This window comes from Teleopsis dalmanni, chromosome 2 (assembly GCF_002237135.1).
Source record: "Teleopsis dalmanni isolate 2A chromosome 2, ASM223713v2, whole genome shotgun sequence".
Lineage (NCBI taxonomy): Eukaryota > Metazoa > Arthropoda > Insecta > Diptera > Diopsidae > Teleopsis > Teleopsis dalmanni.
In genome coordinates, this window is record NC_051847.1 from 173,299,883 (window position 1) to 173,315,942 (window position 16,060).

Here is a 16,060-nt window from a genome sequence, read left to right on the forward strand (position 1 = left end):
TGAGGTGATAATTAGTTCAACTATTAGTGTTCAATTTGAATTTGTGTTAATGAGATTAAGAACTTTTTCATAATGTTATAATACAGAGCTAAGTTTATAAAGAAAATCTTAAACCCAAGTCTATATGTTTCTGATTTACAACCTATCCAAAAAGACTAGTATTATTTTATGAAACTTTTGAAATCCAAATGAGGTAATGTTGCTAATATATTAGCAATTGCAATATTAGTAGCAATATCTGTTACTAGCAACATTAACCATAAATGTTAATAATTGTGCAACCTAGACAACAATCACAACAAGTTTATTGGTAAAAAAATTAAAGCAAAAAGTTATAGTGAGGTCATTTTTTATTTTAATTTTCGATTAAAGTCGTGTTAATGGGACATTTGCGTGGCCGTAAATCAACATTATTATGTATTGAAATGTTAAGAAATTATTTTTTTATTTATCTTAAACATTTTCACAATTCAAAAAAACAAATTTTTTTTGTCTTGCAGAACAAATACAAAATCATGACAACTCAATTAAGATCAAAAACCAGTGCAATAGAATAAGTGCAATTAATAGCCCACAAAATAAACATGCGCCTATTATCAGCAATGGCGACAGCGCAACCAACTGCAACAGCAAAAGTGCTAAACCAACTGCAACAGTAATTACATCAGCAACAGCTAAGTCACCAACAGTAAATGCAAATAAAATTGCTGATATTCCGCGACTTCAAATCGAAACCAATGATGCGCCAAATGCATCACCTTCAGCAACAGCATCGCCTGTCGTTGGCAGCACTGGTTGTGCAACAGTGCCACGACGACGTAGTCCAGCATTGGCTGCGAATGAACGTTTCTGTGCCAACAACAACGGCAACCTGCATAAATTCAACAAATACGGAAGCAACACACCAGCCATGACAGCTGATAAGACATTCTTAAGTAACGCGCCTAACCGAATACAAAATGGCGACAAGCGAGCGACTGACTTAACAGCTGCAACAACAACAGCAACAACGGGAGCAGCATCAGTACTGGCGTCAGATGCAAGTACTCAATTGGCAGCATTAGATAATTTGGATTTGGCGCTTAGCTTGGATTTGACAGATGAGGATGGCGAAGATCCATATTTCGCATTGCAAGAGTATTTGGAAAAAGTCAAAGTAAGTAATAATTTTACTTTTAAAATTAATGAAAATAAAAGTAATAAGAGAATTTTATACTTCTTTCAAAACTCCTTTCCAATATTACGTTTGAAACAGTCATATTACGTATGAATTTTTCTCATTTATATAAATTCAGTTAATAATAAATTATTCTAAAATGAAGAGAAAATGGAACCTTTTTCATATATGTATATAGTCATCATGACCGATGACCGAATAATGTTCCAAATGTTTCAGCTTCTATTTAAAAAAAGCGGAAAATAATAATAAAATATTAAAATAGTATTGATTATTAAAAATAAAATAGTATTAATAATAATAATAGAATATTGTCATTTATTATGGAAAATGTATTGATAATGCAGGCATGAGTTATGGGTGGAGTAACGGAATATAAGACTCCTAACTTCGTTTGGTGACCAATTTGGTAACTGATAACTTTCTAATACTAATGATTTTTCAACTAAATATGATTTTCCTGTATATTTTCTTTATCACCACACTTTTTATATTGATTTAATTAATTTTTATTTTTTACTTTTTTTGTTCGGAGTGAAGGGTTAAAAACGTTTCGTCAATATATTGTCATAATTGTATGATTTGCACGGACTAAAAACAATCCTCCTTGTATGCTTATGTGTTCCGTATCTATAAATAATGTATATTTCATTACATATTACCGGAAAAAAAATTTTTTTTGCAGTAGTAAATATTTTTCAAAATAAACTTTAACAGTTTCCTATTATTACTTCTACATAATAAGGCTAAAGTACGTTCACATGTCTAATCAAAAAAAAAAAATTTTTTCACTAATTTTTAGAAAACTTCGCTCCTGAAATGAAAATAAAATAATATTGCTTCGGAATATATGAGCCGATACAAATATGTATGTTCAACCCGCATGCCAATATGGGTGAAGCCATATTAACCAACTGCCCATATGGAGTATGTCATGTCTGCTTAAAGTATTTAAAGTCAACATAAAATCCGCTTAAGTCACACCAAAGCTGCGCGTGCGCAAATACCGTAGACTTTTGTATTTTATGGGCGCATTACCCCCAAGTGTCAGCCAACTCTGTATCTGTAAAAAAGATGAAATTCAAAACGAAACCCGCTAACAAAACCATAATAATAAACATAAAGTAAACAAAAAATAAATATAATCAAAAACAAAACTGCAAATGAGTGTCGCCACCTTTTTGAATTTTTATATTTTGCCAAATATATTTTCCCGCTTATTTTCCTTAAGAAAGAAAAACCGCCGACAAAATTATCTTAAAAGAAAATTCGTGAAAATTATGTATTTTATTGTTTCATGGAAATATGTGTGGAAAGTTCATTTATTCATTAAAAACAAAAACAAAAAAAAAATACTACAAAATTTTTAAACATGTCTATTTTATTTTACATTAAAAATATTTTCTATTTTTTAAATATTTTTCGACTACAACTGAAACTACTTTTTCCGCACTCATTTCCCTCCACTGTAAAAAATGATTTTTCAACTACTATCCAAATTGCGCTTAATAGCCGCCCTCAGTCATTTTGCATTTATTCGGCATAAATTTTCATTTATAGAAATTTTGCTCCAAAAAATTTTGAATTTATTATTTAAAAAAAATTGAGTTCAAACTTAAGTTGGAAAGAACCAAATTATCCGGCAACTGTGCCTAATGATGATAAAATATGTCGCTTAGTAACCCACGCCGAGCACGACATTGCACATTTGGTGTTGCACATGTGCGCCTTTTTTATCACAAATTCATATTTTCATATTTAATATTTATATTTTTTTTTGGTTTTTTTTTGTTATTCAAAACGCTTCAAACTCTTATTTAGAAGACGACGTATGGCGCGGACGACAGATTATTTTGACTAATAGTACCGCCGCGCCACAGTGCTACATTTCAGTTGTGCCGTTAAACGCAGTTTCCTGTTTATTAGCTGGAATGAATTAATTGTTGTTGCTTTTAGTCTTTCATGTGTGCAACATGCCAAAATGTTGTCCCTAATTTTCTTGATGCCACAGAAAGTTAAAGCCTAATTTAGTTAAATGTGCCGCAAATTATAAGTTTACCAGCGAAATCCAATTTGATTTGTTGACCTATTTTCTTCTCTTCTTAGCCCATATGTTGCACAATTCATAATGCAGCAAATGTTGCACACATGATGTGAACAGTTAGTTATAAGTTCCCTTATGTTAGCTGCATAAAATGTTGCAGCCGTTGTCATTGTGGCAATCTGTGCATCTTGGCTGCGAACAGTTTGTTTCATATGGAAATATATCTTTGATTTATACACATGTATATACTTATATATTATATATATATACTTATATGATGAAGAATGTATACTTATAATAAAACAAAGCACAATATGTTAATTGATACAGATATAAAAAAGTATAAGATTATGAAAAATATGTTTTTTGGCAAGTATGGACCGAGTATAAATTTCTTTTAACTATTTTGCTCTCAAATGGTTCGTGTTTTAACATTAATCATTTTCATATTTAGAATAAATATTAATAAATAAATATGAAATATTAAACAGTAAACAGTAAACGAAAACAAACAATAATTTACCAAATATAGTGTATTGTTTTATAATTTTGTTAAAAATCTCTAAACGAATAAATAGCACACTAAATAAAGTCCAACACCTATCAAAAACACTGCCTTCAGGAAAAAATCACTACCTTCAGTGATCTTCGAGAACACAATGTGAACAATCAAAATTTTACATAAAATGTCAGAAACAGTATACTAAAACTGTATAGGTTTGACATGCTTTTGTAATACTCATATCATTTTTTTTTCATACCATACCAGTTTTCTTTTATATATAAAAAATAATTAATAAATTAGGATTATAATGTTTACATCATTTAAACCCATAACTTGAAATTAACATTAGATACTCCTATTTAATCTCAATAAGTTCAATGCAATAGTTTTAAAAAAATAACTTAATGAAACATTGTTTATAAAAACTATGACGTCATTAAAAATCATCATTGCTTACATTCTGCACTTTTCATACTTATAATATTTAAATATTTTGTATTGAAGAAGAAATGGATATGTCTTTTTTTTCTTTTAAAAATGTATATGTCAAGCTAAGACAAAATGCATTCTGGAACCGAATTTCTCAATATATAAATATTTGTCTACACTTTAAATGCAGACTAAGGCCTCTGATCGCAAAAGATGGTATATCTCATTTAAATCCACAATAATATATATTAAGTTATATATTATAACATAATTATAGAATTTCTTCCAGGCCAATGCATAATCCATCACATTTCATGTAATATATTCAGAATGAGGATTACTGAATTTTCAAAAATGAGTAAATCAATATCTTTCACATGAGATTGCTGCGAATATTATAGTAACTATGAGCTGTTATCTTGTTCATATATATATATAATTTAATCATGTCTCATACAAGAACGATGAGACATGATTTTTCCGTTTGTACTTGCTTAAATTTGTTGATTTTATTCACTATAAAATTATTAATCACCTTTTCTATCACTAATTGAAGTCTATAAAAATTTCAATTTTATTATAAAAAAATCAAAAATATCTTATAAACAATAAAGAAAAGTGTTAAAAATACGATAACCCAACTTAACCTCATATGGCAGCAGAAGAAAAACGGCTAATGCCGATGCCAATCAGGCGAATTGGCAATGAAATTGAATTGTTTTTGAATTGAAGTTGTTTCGGTTAATAATTTTACAGATTTTTCTCCATTTGGCAGTTGGCAATGCTAAAATGAAATGTAGTTACCAACATGAAAAATGTACATTTAAAGTGAAAAATGAAAATGTTAAAAAGCGCTTTTATTTTTTAATTAATATATTTATTTGTTTCAGTTGTTGTTGCAATCTTTTCTCTGCTCTAAAGCTTCAAAACCAAAACTTCAAACGCTTAGTTGCTTACTAATACATTGCATTGCTATTAAAAAATTAACATGTGGCAGCAGCATAAGTGTGCATTTATACTTGATGTCCAAAGTATGAAAAAAATAAAAAAAAATACAAGAAAATAACTCTTTAACTTATTGATGATGTCGTGATTAAAAACATTAACGATCGCATTTAGATTTTGTCTGTCCGCCCGTTTGTCCGTCTTTGCGCCAACTTGCAGGCGTTTTCAATGCACTTTTAAATACTGTGCAGGCAGCAACTTAGCTAAATACATGCTTAGTTAAGATACATTAGCGAAGATACATATACGTGTTTGTGCCGATATTGTTGCATTAAAATTATACACATGAAATGCTGCATGCATCATGCGGCAATCAGCCGCAGTATATGCAATTCATGTGGCAAGTGCAGCGGCAAACATAATGAAGTATACTTCATGCTATATCCATTAACGATGCTAATTTGTTGTTTTAAGGTGAAAATATGTATTTAAAAACTACAATTATGTTTTGAAATTATTTATTAATTTTTATGAATGCAAACATTAAGTAGCGTTTAGTGCTCAAATTGCTTTTCTATTTGCTGTGCATTTCAATTTTGTGCAGTTCGTTTAAAACTGCTCGAGGCAAAATCGAAAGTATCTTTACTACGTAGCGTAGTTGAAGTTTAGCTGAAGTGCAAATTTTAAACAAATTGCAAAATAATAACAATTATGTTTATTATTAAAAAATTTTTTATAATTTTATTTCTTGCCATTTCTTTTTTTGTTTTTCTAAATTGCCAATCTTAAATTCACAACTTATTGCATTGTCACTTAAAATGTTAAAACTGACAATGCGTTGATTTGTGTCAACGAGAAAAACTAAATTAAATAAAAAATATTTGTTGGCACTGTTGTTGTACTGAACCAGGCTGCAAATGTGGCTAGCAAATGCTAACTTTTTATGGCCATGTTTGCACTTCCACTTTCTTTTGACATTTTCAATTGCAGTTTCTTCAAATGAAAGTGACACATACTTGCACTTGCGCGCACTAAATCAACGTAATAGTCCAACAGCAAAAGTGCACACCAACAACAACAATAATAAATGCTACAACAACAACCAAGTGCCATTAAATCCATTAAAAAGCCAGGTCCAGTCTCAGTAGTCTCAGTCAAGTGAGTGTCTATGTTTATCTGCTGCCGCTGCCTGAGGTGAGCTGGGCAATTTAAAGCATTTTCTTTGCATTTTTGATTTAATATGCCGTATGCTCATTTGCTGATATTTGAGGCGGAAAAGTTATGAAAAAGGCTAAAGAGTTATGTTTGAAGTTAAAGTGAAAAATGTTTTAGTTTCATAATGAGAAGTATTTCCAGTTATTATTAATTAATATAGTAAAACAGTTTTTAGATAGTTAGTTCGGGGAGTCGATATACCATAAGTAGACAGCATTTAAGATTTTTTATTCAATTTTATACTTTTGTCTCACCGAAAATTAAATTTTCCTTCCACAAAACGCTTAAGCTAGTTTTGATCTCTTATTTAATTATGTAATCAAAAATTTTCTGCAAATGTATACTTTTTACATAACTAGCGAACTAACAGTACATCTACCAAATTCAAAGTCCTTTCTTATCTCACATATTGTAAATAAAAGCAATTGTTTTTCTTTTCCATCAATTTTAATATAATAATCCCAAAAAATTGAATAAAGAATGTATGACTTTACAGATTCTGTAAAACTTGCTTAAAATATAAGTATATTAATATGGCTTTCCTACAAAAATATTAAATTAACAGGACATCTCCAGAATTTAAAAGATTTCAAGTTTAATATCACACTTCATTTTTCAGTTATCCTAATTAAAAACAATGTTTCGTCTACTGTCTTCAGTATGACTACACAATGAAAATTAATAGAGCAAAAGGGTTTTTATACCTATAGCTCCTTCCTCGTATCTTTGATTCACCGAAACATTAAAATTAATTAAATTCTACTATCGATATTATATATTACGAGCATATTATTATTATATATTATATTTGGTTACTCAGGCGTCCGAATTAGTCAAAAGTTGAAAGCATCTCATTTTTCAATTGGTTAATATAAATAATACAACACTCTTGATTTGAAACTGCAGTCTGTAGATTCCTGAAATATCTTCAATCTTGGACCACCAAATCTGAATTAGTCGAAAGCTAAACAAATCTTATTTTAGGTTGGTTAACATAAATACCGTAACTGTATAGATTTTAGACTACAGACTGCAAACACCAATAAAGTTTCTTCAATCCTGGACCACTAAATCCAATTTCTAAGTTGGTTCACATAAATAAATCAACACTACAAATTTTACACTGCAGATTATGACCACTAAATCTGCTTTTGTCAATTTTTGAGTTCTTCAACATGACTAAAGGTGAAGTTAGACGGTAGTTAACGTAAGAAGTTAAGTCAAAGCGAAATGCACAAACAACCAAACCTGTGTATTTGATAGGAACGAAATAAACATATGTGGCGAACTTATAGAAAAATCAAATTCAATTAGGTTTTGACGTTAAGCGATTTTAAAAACTGTGCTCAGTTGCTCGCAAAACCTTGATGAGGGTGGATGCGTTGCAATTATGTGCGGAATATGTTTACTATAACGAGAGTAGACGAAAAAATATTGTGATTATGAATGTGATTATTAATAAATTTTTTTTTTTTATTATATTTTTTTATATAATTATTTTATTAATATTGCTGAATATTGATTGTATTTCTATATAGCAAAAATAATCAGCAGAAAATATTTTAATAAATTTATTTTATTAACATTTTTACAATAGGTAATTGTATTTTATAATAGTTAATATTATTTATTTTATAATATCAATAATTAATATCTTATATATTGATCAATAATCAGTAGAAAGAATTTAATTTATGGTATAATAAATATTGAAGAGAAATACTTATTTAATAATAATAAATAATATTAAAACATTAGTTATATATAAAAATAATTCACTAAAAATGTTTTTATTTGTTTTACTTTGAAAGTACATTCGTACAAAAAATATATATAGAAACATAGAAATTCACTACACTTGAGGACAAGCAACTACCGGTTGGAGTTGGGAACCTGATCCCCGAGGAATGTTCCATGTTTGCCAAAAATCTGATGCAATATGCCGATATTGCTCTTCTGTAGGTTCACTTAAATATATTAGTGATAGTAGTTGCCAAATAATATCACACATTTCCAACACGGTGTTTCTAACTGTAGTTCTTCCCAATTTATAGCTCCATGCTAAACTCTGTAAAGGGACCCCATGTGCCAAATACCTTTAAAAAATGTTCGTGTTATTTTTACTAAAATTACTAATAAAACAGTACATGTAACTTACAAAAGAGTAAGTGATAAACGTTCATCAGCATTTATTTGCTGCCCACATTTTGTCGCAGAAGGAGCTATTAACTTCAATAATAAAGTATATAATTCTTTAGACATCCGTGTATGACTAAAAAATTCTTCGTTATCTTTTTCTTTTATGGCTAAAAACGTTTTTCGGTAATAGCCATGTAGAGCACGATCCACATTAATAGGACGAACTCGCCACCTTCTATTGCGCATTTGATTTCTCATGCTGTACAAGCGCAATATGTTTAGAAACAAATTACAAGCTTGCACAGTCAATTCATTTTGATTATACATATTTGTTAATAATTTACTTAAACTATTGTTAATTATTTCACTTTCAACAAAAATAACACAGAATTTCACTACACTTGCGGACACTCAACTACCGACTTGAACTTTTGAAAATATTTCATTTGCATGTTCCAATGTAAACAAAGTCAGCTGCTTACTTACCGTCTAACACCGCCTTAACTTAAAGCGAAATTTTCATTTCGTTTCTTCTTAACATCTTACGTTAACTACCGTCTAACTGAACCTTAAGGAAACACTCTACACTTAACACTCCAAATAACTGTCCACAAGGGATTTCACTTTGAAAAAACAATGTTTTTACGGAATACGCATTTGCCAAATTGTATCAATACTTTAGAGCTTCAAGTTGATACTGCGTCGAAGATCAAAGAGCTTTAAACACAGTAATAATGATGGCACCCATGAGTGAAGTGAAATACGGAGTATATCATCCGCCCATTTCATTTGTTTATAACTTGTAATTTTTTTGCAAGCTATTTTGTCAGCAGAATATAGCTGTTAGATTAGATGGATTTCATAGTGGGATAGGTGAAGATAGTCTTTAAAAATCTAACGATCATTCTACATAGAACACCCTAATGTGTTGAAACATTGATGTATCATTGTGTTGTTGTTTTAGGATTATGTGAAACGAGCATATACATCTGATTTACTAATTTCTTTAATTGGAAAGGGACTGTTAGCTTACGTTTTAATTGTAGATTATTTTCATTGAAACTTATGTTTATAAATTTTATCTTAATAAATTTAGTATGGTGTTTTCACAGGCTAATTGGTCAGTTTTTTATTATTGTTGCAAATAAAAGTTGATAAACTACAGAAAATTATTTTAAAACAATTTTTATTTATTTAGACTTTAGTCTAAAATCATCAATACGACAGTCATGATTTCAGAATAAAGTCCAAATGTTGATAAAATAAAAATTATTATATTATTTATTTATTTTTTCTTATTTTTATTTCTGTGAAAACACAATATTTAAAATCGTTAGTCATAAAATAATAAATGTTTAATAAATTTGGTACATATAAACATATTATATTAGCTTATATTTTTTTTAAAACTAAATTTTTAGTTATATTATTTTGTTAATATTTGATTAAAATATATAATTTTTAAAGACATTTGTCTTTTATTTTCGAATATAAAAGAAGTTCAAATTATAGCAATGTTTTTTTTATTATATTCATTTTAGTTTAATAAATTTTCTATATATATTTCATATATATATTTCAATTTTAATGAATTTCATGGTTTTAAATGTAAAAATACCCAACTATTATATTGAACTATGTTATTTTTATACAGACCTTCAAAACTCTTCACTTACAGCGAAGATACCTAATATTATTTAATATTTTTTTTAATGTTCTGAGTAATATATTTTACTGTGTTATTTTATTCCCCAGTAATTTATATCTTCAACATATTTTCCTTGAAATACTTTAATTAAATTAAATGGACATAAATTATAATGTTGCCATTAGTTCGAAATTCCACAATTCAAATTAAATAATCTGCTATATCATATGTTGTAAAAGTTGTACCATTTCAACCTTAAAGTTATATGCATTCAATAATAAAACAGAAAAACAATTAGACTTTATATTATTTACAAATACTCCAATGAGGAATTTCTTTGAATTCAATAATAAAATTCAAAAGCAATGACCTCAAAGCACTGCTCTCATTTTGTCTTGAAACTCAAAGCAAATTGCAGTTCAATTTTAACAGCCTCAAGTATCATTGAGACTACATTGATCCCAACATGGTTCAATTACCTTTTGACCATTTATTTCTTATTACCATATTTTGCTTCATATTAACGCGTTGTTTTAGCCACAGCCATCACGTGTTACGTTTCATTCATTTGCGTGTATCTACTTTAGGTACAAAGTAGCTTCTTCCTATTATTTAATTTTGATTTTTATCTTTCTTCCAATCGAATCGAATGACCTTCGTCGATCATATTGCTGTTTTAAGTTATATTGTTGTTATATGATCGACAATGAAAGATATTTGGGCCTGTGATTGCCACAATCTATAATGCAGTTTCTTCTCGACCACAACAACAACACGCACTGTTACAATTGGTCAATGTCAATGTCAGCCTTTGTTTCATACTTCGATTTCAATTTTCTCTTTTATTTTTGATTTAAAAGCTTTTCTGTCCGTCTTCCACAGCTGCAGTGTAGCAGCGAAGATTTCTGATTTATGTTCATATTTAAAAGACCATAATCACTGCAGCTCTACGAGCCATTTAGCCTTCGCTTTTGGGGTCATAAAGTCTTAGTTTTACAGTCAAGAATTCCTAGTAAAAATTGCTTAGATTAAAATGCTCATTTTCGTTTACTTTGTTTGCGTACTTCAAACACATCAAAGCAGTTCCATTATGTTCTGTGCTCTTCGATTCTGTTTAAAAATGTTCAAGTCTTTCCATTTGTTAGTCATACTTGTGTTAATGCATTTTAAACAGATTTTCGAAAAATACACAAATTTCATTTCATTTTCTTCACTGCAAATTAGAATTAAGAAATCAAAAGTAAAATCAACACTTAACATTTGTGAACAGCATTTGGTCAGAATCACCAATGCAATTTATGAGTAGCAAAAAAATCGCTTAACACAAACCTTTTGGCGTATGGACAGTCTCAGCTGTGGCAAATAGCAAAATGGCCTTTTGTGTTAAGTTTTATTTACGAAAAAAAATCTACAATTTTATGAAAGCTTAAAAATGAAGATTGTATCTGAGTATCTATAGAATGACTAAGTGTATACGCCCACTGCATCAGCCTGTTTAGTTCAATCAAGCGGTTAAAATGCTTGAAAACACTCGTAACAGATAAAACTGACAGATAAATTAAGTTAAATGCATTCAGTGCAAAAAACATTAAAAATAAAAATTGAAAAAAATCAAAAAGTTTAACTAAATTACAAAATTACAACATATATCGCAATGCACAAATAGGAGCAGCTTCCTCTAAACAAACATTGCAGTCAGTCATTGTAACGCAAAAGCAATCCGAAATACACTTTACACTAAAGAAATATTTACTTTGACTCAGAAAATAAAAAAAAAATTATTAAAAAAATTGTATAACTCATGTATACCTATATGTTTTTTTTTCTTTTTTTATATTTTCAATCAATGGAAATCTGTTTTTCTGGAGTTTCTGGAATATTAACATGAAACGGAAAAATGTTAGAAAAACCTACAAGGAGAAACACAGTACTCTTATTTATAAGCCCAGAATCTCTTTATGTCCTAAAAAAGTGTAATATTTTCCTACTTATTAGGAAAGAAGGAGAACAAAAAAGACTATATTAGGACAATATAATTAGTTATGTGTTAGTTGAAGTGGAGAGAGCAACGAATTCTACTCAATTAACTAAAAAAAAGCCATTTTGAATCTACAATTTCTCGTAATAGTGAGTAGCAGAAGGTCGAACTAGCACAAGGCAGAAGCATTTATAAAGGCGAGGACAACCTAACAGATTTATCATAATTCAAATTGCTAAGTAGATACGATAGAAGTACACAGTACCTTCAATTGTCAACCGAAAAAACTAAAAAATGTTTTAAATAAAATTTTTAGTTTTTGCAAAGCATATGCTTCAAAGCATATGCTAGGAAGATATCCTTCAATAAAACATAAAAAAAACAAACTTATAAGTGATTACATTTCATCCGAAATTTCCTGGGTAAATATATTTCAACAGCAAGAAAAAGGATAAATACTAACATTAAATCAGAAAATGACACCAACTTTAACTCCATGCAGCGTAAATAATAGGCCTTAATGTCGCAAATCTATCTCTTTTCATAATAATAATTTATTTTGAAATATTTTAATAAATTAGCCAGAATACTACACTAATGCTAACGAATATTTTCACACGATTGTTTAGAATTCAGTATTATTTCTAAATACATATTTCTATAACATCAGAACTGACTATTAAAAAATAGAAGCCTATCTTAAAACTTAATGTATTAAGATTAATGTATAAGATCTAAACACACAGTTAGATTGAAACTGGGCAGTTTTAATAGTTTTTATTTTAATTTAATTAAATATTTTCATTTCTAAGAAATCTTACTGTTCCAAAATATGAACCGTCTTATACAGTAAAGTTGTATAGTTTACAGTATAGTATAGTAAAGCCCACTTTTATAGTGGGCTTTGTTAACTATCATAAGAACAAACACCGTATATTGATGAAACAATGTATTTTGAAGCATTGTTTATTTCACCAAAATAATGCATCGTATCTAAAATATTTGATAATTAACGAGAATTCATATATATAACTTTTGCTTTTATCTCCATTCGGGCGTATATTCTCCCTCAACTACTACAACTAACTGTTCGGGCACCTTAAAATAAACATTGAACAAAAAAGTTTGCCATTACACGCAATAATGAAACTTAATGATTATCGAGGGGACATCCTGACAAATCGTACAAGAAAAAGAAATTTATATATTATCATTAAAGGAAAATAAATTGATGAATAATATAAATCTTGTCGATAGTAATGTGTCAAATCAAATATTTTCAAGTATAGAACTCTTCTTTTGTTTATTATATATAATAACCCTAAAATTATTCACAAAAGTTGATACGTTGCCCAACCCCGCCCTAACAAACCACAAGCCCTAAGTCAACCTCAGAACGCACAGGATGATATGCTGATCTATGATCCGTCATTAGTTAGAAGATAAATAAATGATAATGATTCTAGTTAAAGTTTAGTATGGGGCAGGGATAAGCCCCCAATCACAAAAGAGTAAAAGTGCGCAATAACTCAAATCACAACAACAACACATTACATTACAACACATCTAATAATGCTATTTAAATGTCACCACTGTCAGTGTTTTTCGGAAAATCTTGCAAGTCCATTTTCAGAATCTATATTATTATATTTATATTATATTTATATTCATAATCCATATATATTTTTTACTCATAAGAATCTACAGCATAAGAGCAGTAAAGAGTAGAAGAAGTAAGCGCTTGATATTCTATAGTATGGTGTGCTTTCGATATTCAGACCTCCAGTAATCCAGACAATCATTGGTACGTGTTTCGGTTGAAGATTAGTTTAGCAACTCCAGCGATAAAATAAGAAGGCGACAACTTAACGTGTGTAGATGTGTTTGAGAGTATAGAGAAAAAAACAGAAGCATGAATATGTAGCTGAGAGCCAGTAATTTCTAACTAAACAATAATTTGTAAATAGATAATTTGCTAAGCCCAAAAAGCGTAACAATTTGGATTATCAAGAGTATGTTGTATATTGCGTTACTGATTGCCCTGTTTCACTCTTTTAAACTAGAATGTTCTAACTTTTATTACAATTTTTCACTGCAGTAAATAAGTACAATTTCATTGCTTATAACTTTGATATTTATAGACATATATATTGTATTTCATATTTATTATTAATTGAGTAATTCTGAACATTTTAGAAATGTAATTTATCATCGTCAAAGTAGGTGCCATCTTACAGAGAAAAAGTAACCTAGAAGAGTGCAAATAAATCGTAACAAAGTGCAAAGTAAATTGAATAGAAAAAAAATTGTATAGTTTTCGCTTTGGGATTGAATTGGTGAAATCTGATTAAATTTCTGTTTGTTGCCGCAATTTACGCTTCTCCTATATTCCAAAATAAAAGTCATCAGTGACATCAAAGTCAACATCGCCATCACCATCACCATCACCATCTTTGTATCGGTCGAAATCAGCCTCACCATCGCCTTCATCGAAATCAACATCTGCAACATTTTCTCTAAGCGCATCGAACTTGGTAGCTAAATCAGGAGCGGCATTATTAGCAACATGAGCTAATTGCAACTCCTGTGGCTGCAACAGCAATTGTCTTTGCCGCTGTTGTTGTTGTCGTTGCTGCTGTTGTTGTAAATGTTGTTGTGATGACATCTGAGAATGTCTCATTGTTTGCGCTTTTTGTTCCAACAACATTTGTAATTGTCGCCGCAACAAAGGATCTAAATTGTTAAATGATTTCGCATGATTTTGTTGTAGTTGCAATTGTTGTAGATATTTTTGTTGTTCTTGTTGTTGTTGCTGAAAGAGTTCACGTTGTTGTCTCTGCTGTCGGCTGTTTTGTTTTGCTAATAAGCGTCGCCTTTGTTGCTGTTGCTGCAACCGCTGTTGCCTTAAGGCTGCTGACATTGATCTTGTCGAATGTAATCTATTCGCAGCAAGGCTTGTGGCACTGGCAACTCTTGTTGGACGTGCATGGATGAAACCTGTACGCCAACGTGGTTGCATTGGTGTTGACATCTCTTGAGCTTTGATTGCTGTTGCTATACTTGTTGCAGCTGTTGGTTTTGGTGCAAGTATTGATGACTTGACTGATTGATTGTAACCATTAAGTTTATATGTTGTTGACATTCTTTGTGGCCAATCGTTAAAATAGTTATTTTTATTATTGCCGCCTTTGTTGTTATTGTGATTGTTGTTGTTTTTGTTTTTGTTTTTATTACTCTCATATTCCATAGCCTGTTTGTGTTTATTTTTGCAATCTTTTTGTTGTTTCAATTTTTGTTGAAGTTTTTCCAATTTGCGACGCCGCATACCAAACGTGGAAAGTGTCGTCGGCCATTGATAGTCAAAATCCATTGCAATATCGTTCCCATCATCGTTTGCCATTGAAGCAGTTATTGTTGTTGGTGGCTTTTGTTTTTTTCCACGATTTGGTATAAATGGATCATTATTTTTGAAGAGATCACTGATTTTGTCACGTCTACCACGATTTGGAACAAACCCCTCATGATGTTGCATTAGCGCATCGAGCGCATCTGGTAAATTGTGTTTACGTCCGCGTGGTGGTATGAATGGATCGTTTCTATATTTCGGACCTGACAATGTAATAAATTTAAAAGAATTAAATAAGTACAAATATGACAATAATTAATGGAAATAATTTTAGAATAAATTTAATTTATTTTTTACGAAATTGACACAATTATTTATCGAAAAAATTTACTATTTACTAATGTACATAATTTCCATACTAATTTGAGTGGCCATGCCAGAGTTGAGTGATTCATAAATCAATTTCCCTTTTATTTTCAGATTTTTATTTAAAATATAAAAATATTTTTAATAATTGGGATACCTTAACGAATTACGGTCATTTATATAAAGATATTACCATAAAATTTTGAAAACTATGCTTTGTACGTTTCGTACTTATTTTGCATACTTAATTAATGTTGAAATTGTTTTT

General features: G+C 29.7%; 1 protein-coding gene across 1 annotated transcript in view; it reads left to right on the forward strand.

Annotated features, from left to right (window-relative positions):
* Positions 1–500: 500 nt before the first annotated feature.
* LOC119685785 overlaps positions 501–16,060 on the forward strand; it is a gene marked incomplete at its 5' end in the record, with an annotated part of 88,351 nt that continues 72,791 nt past the window's right edge. The window contains 1 exon segment of the mRNA XM_038100166.1: positions 501–1,156. Coding sequence (XP_037956094.1) covers positions 501–1,156 — 656 coding nt within the window.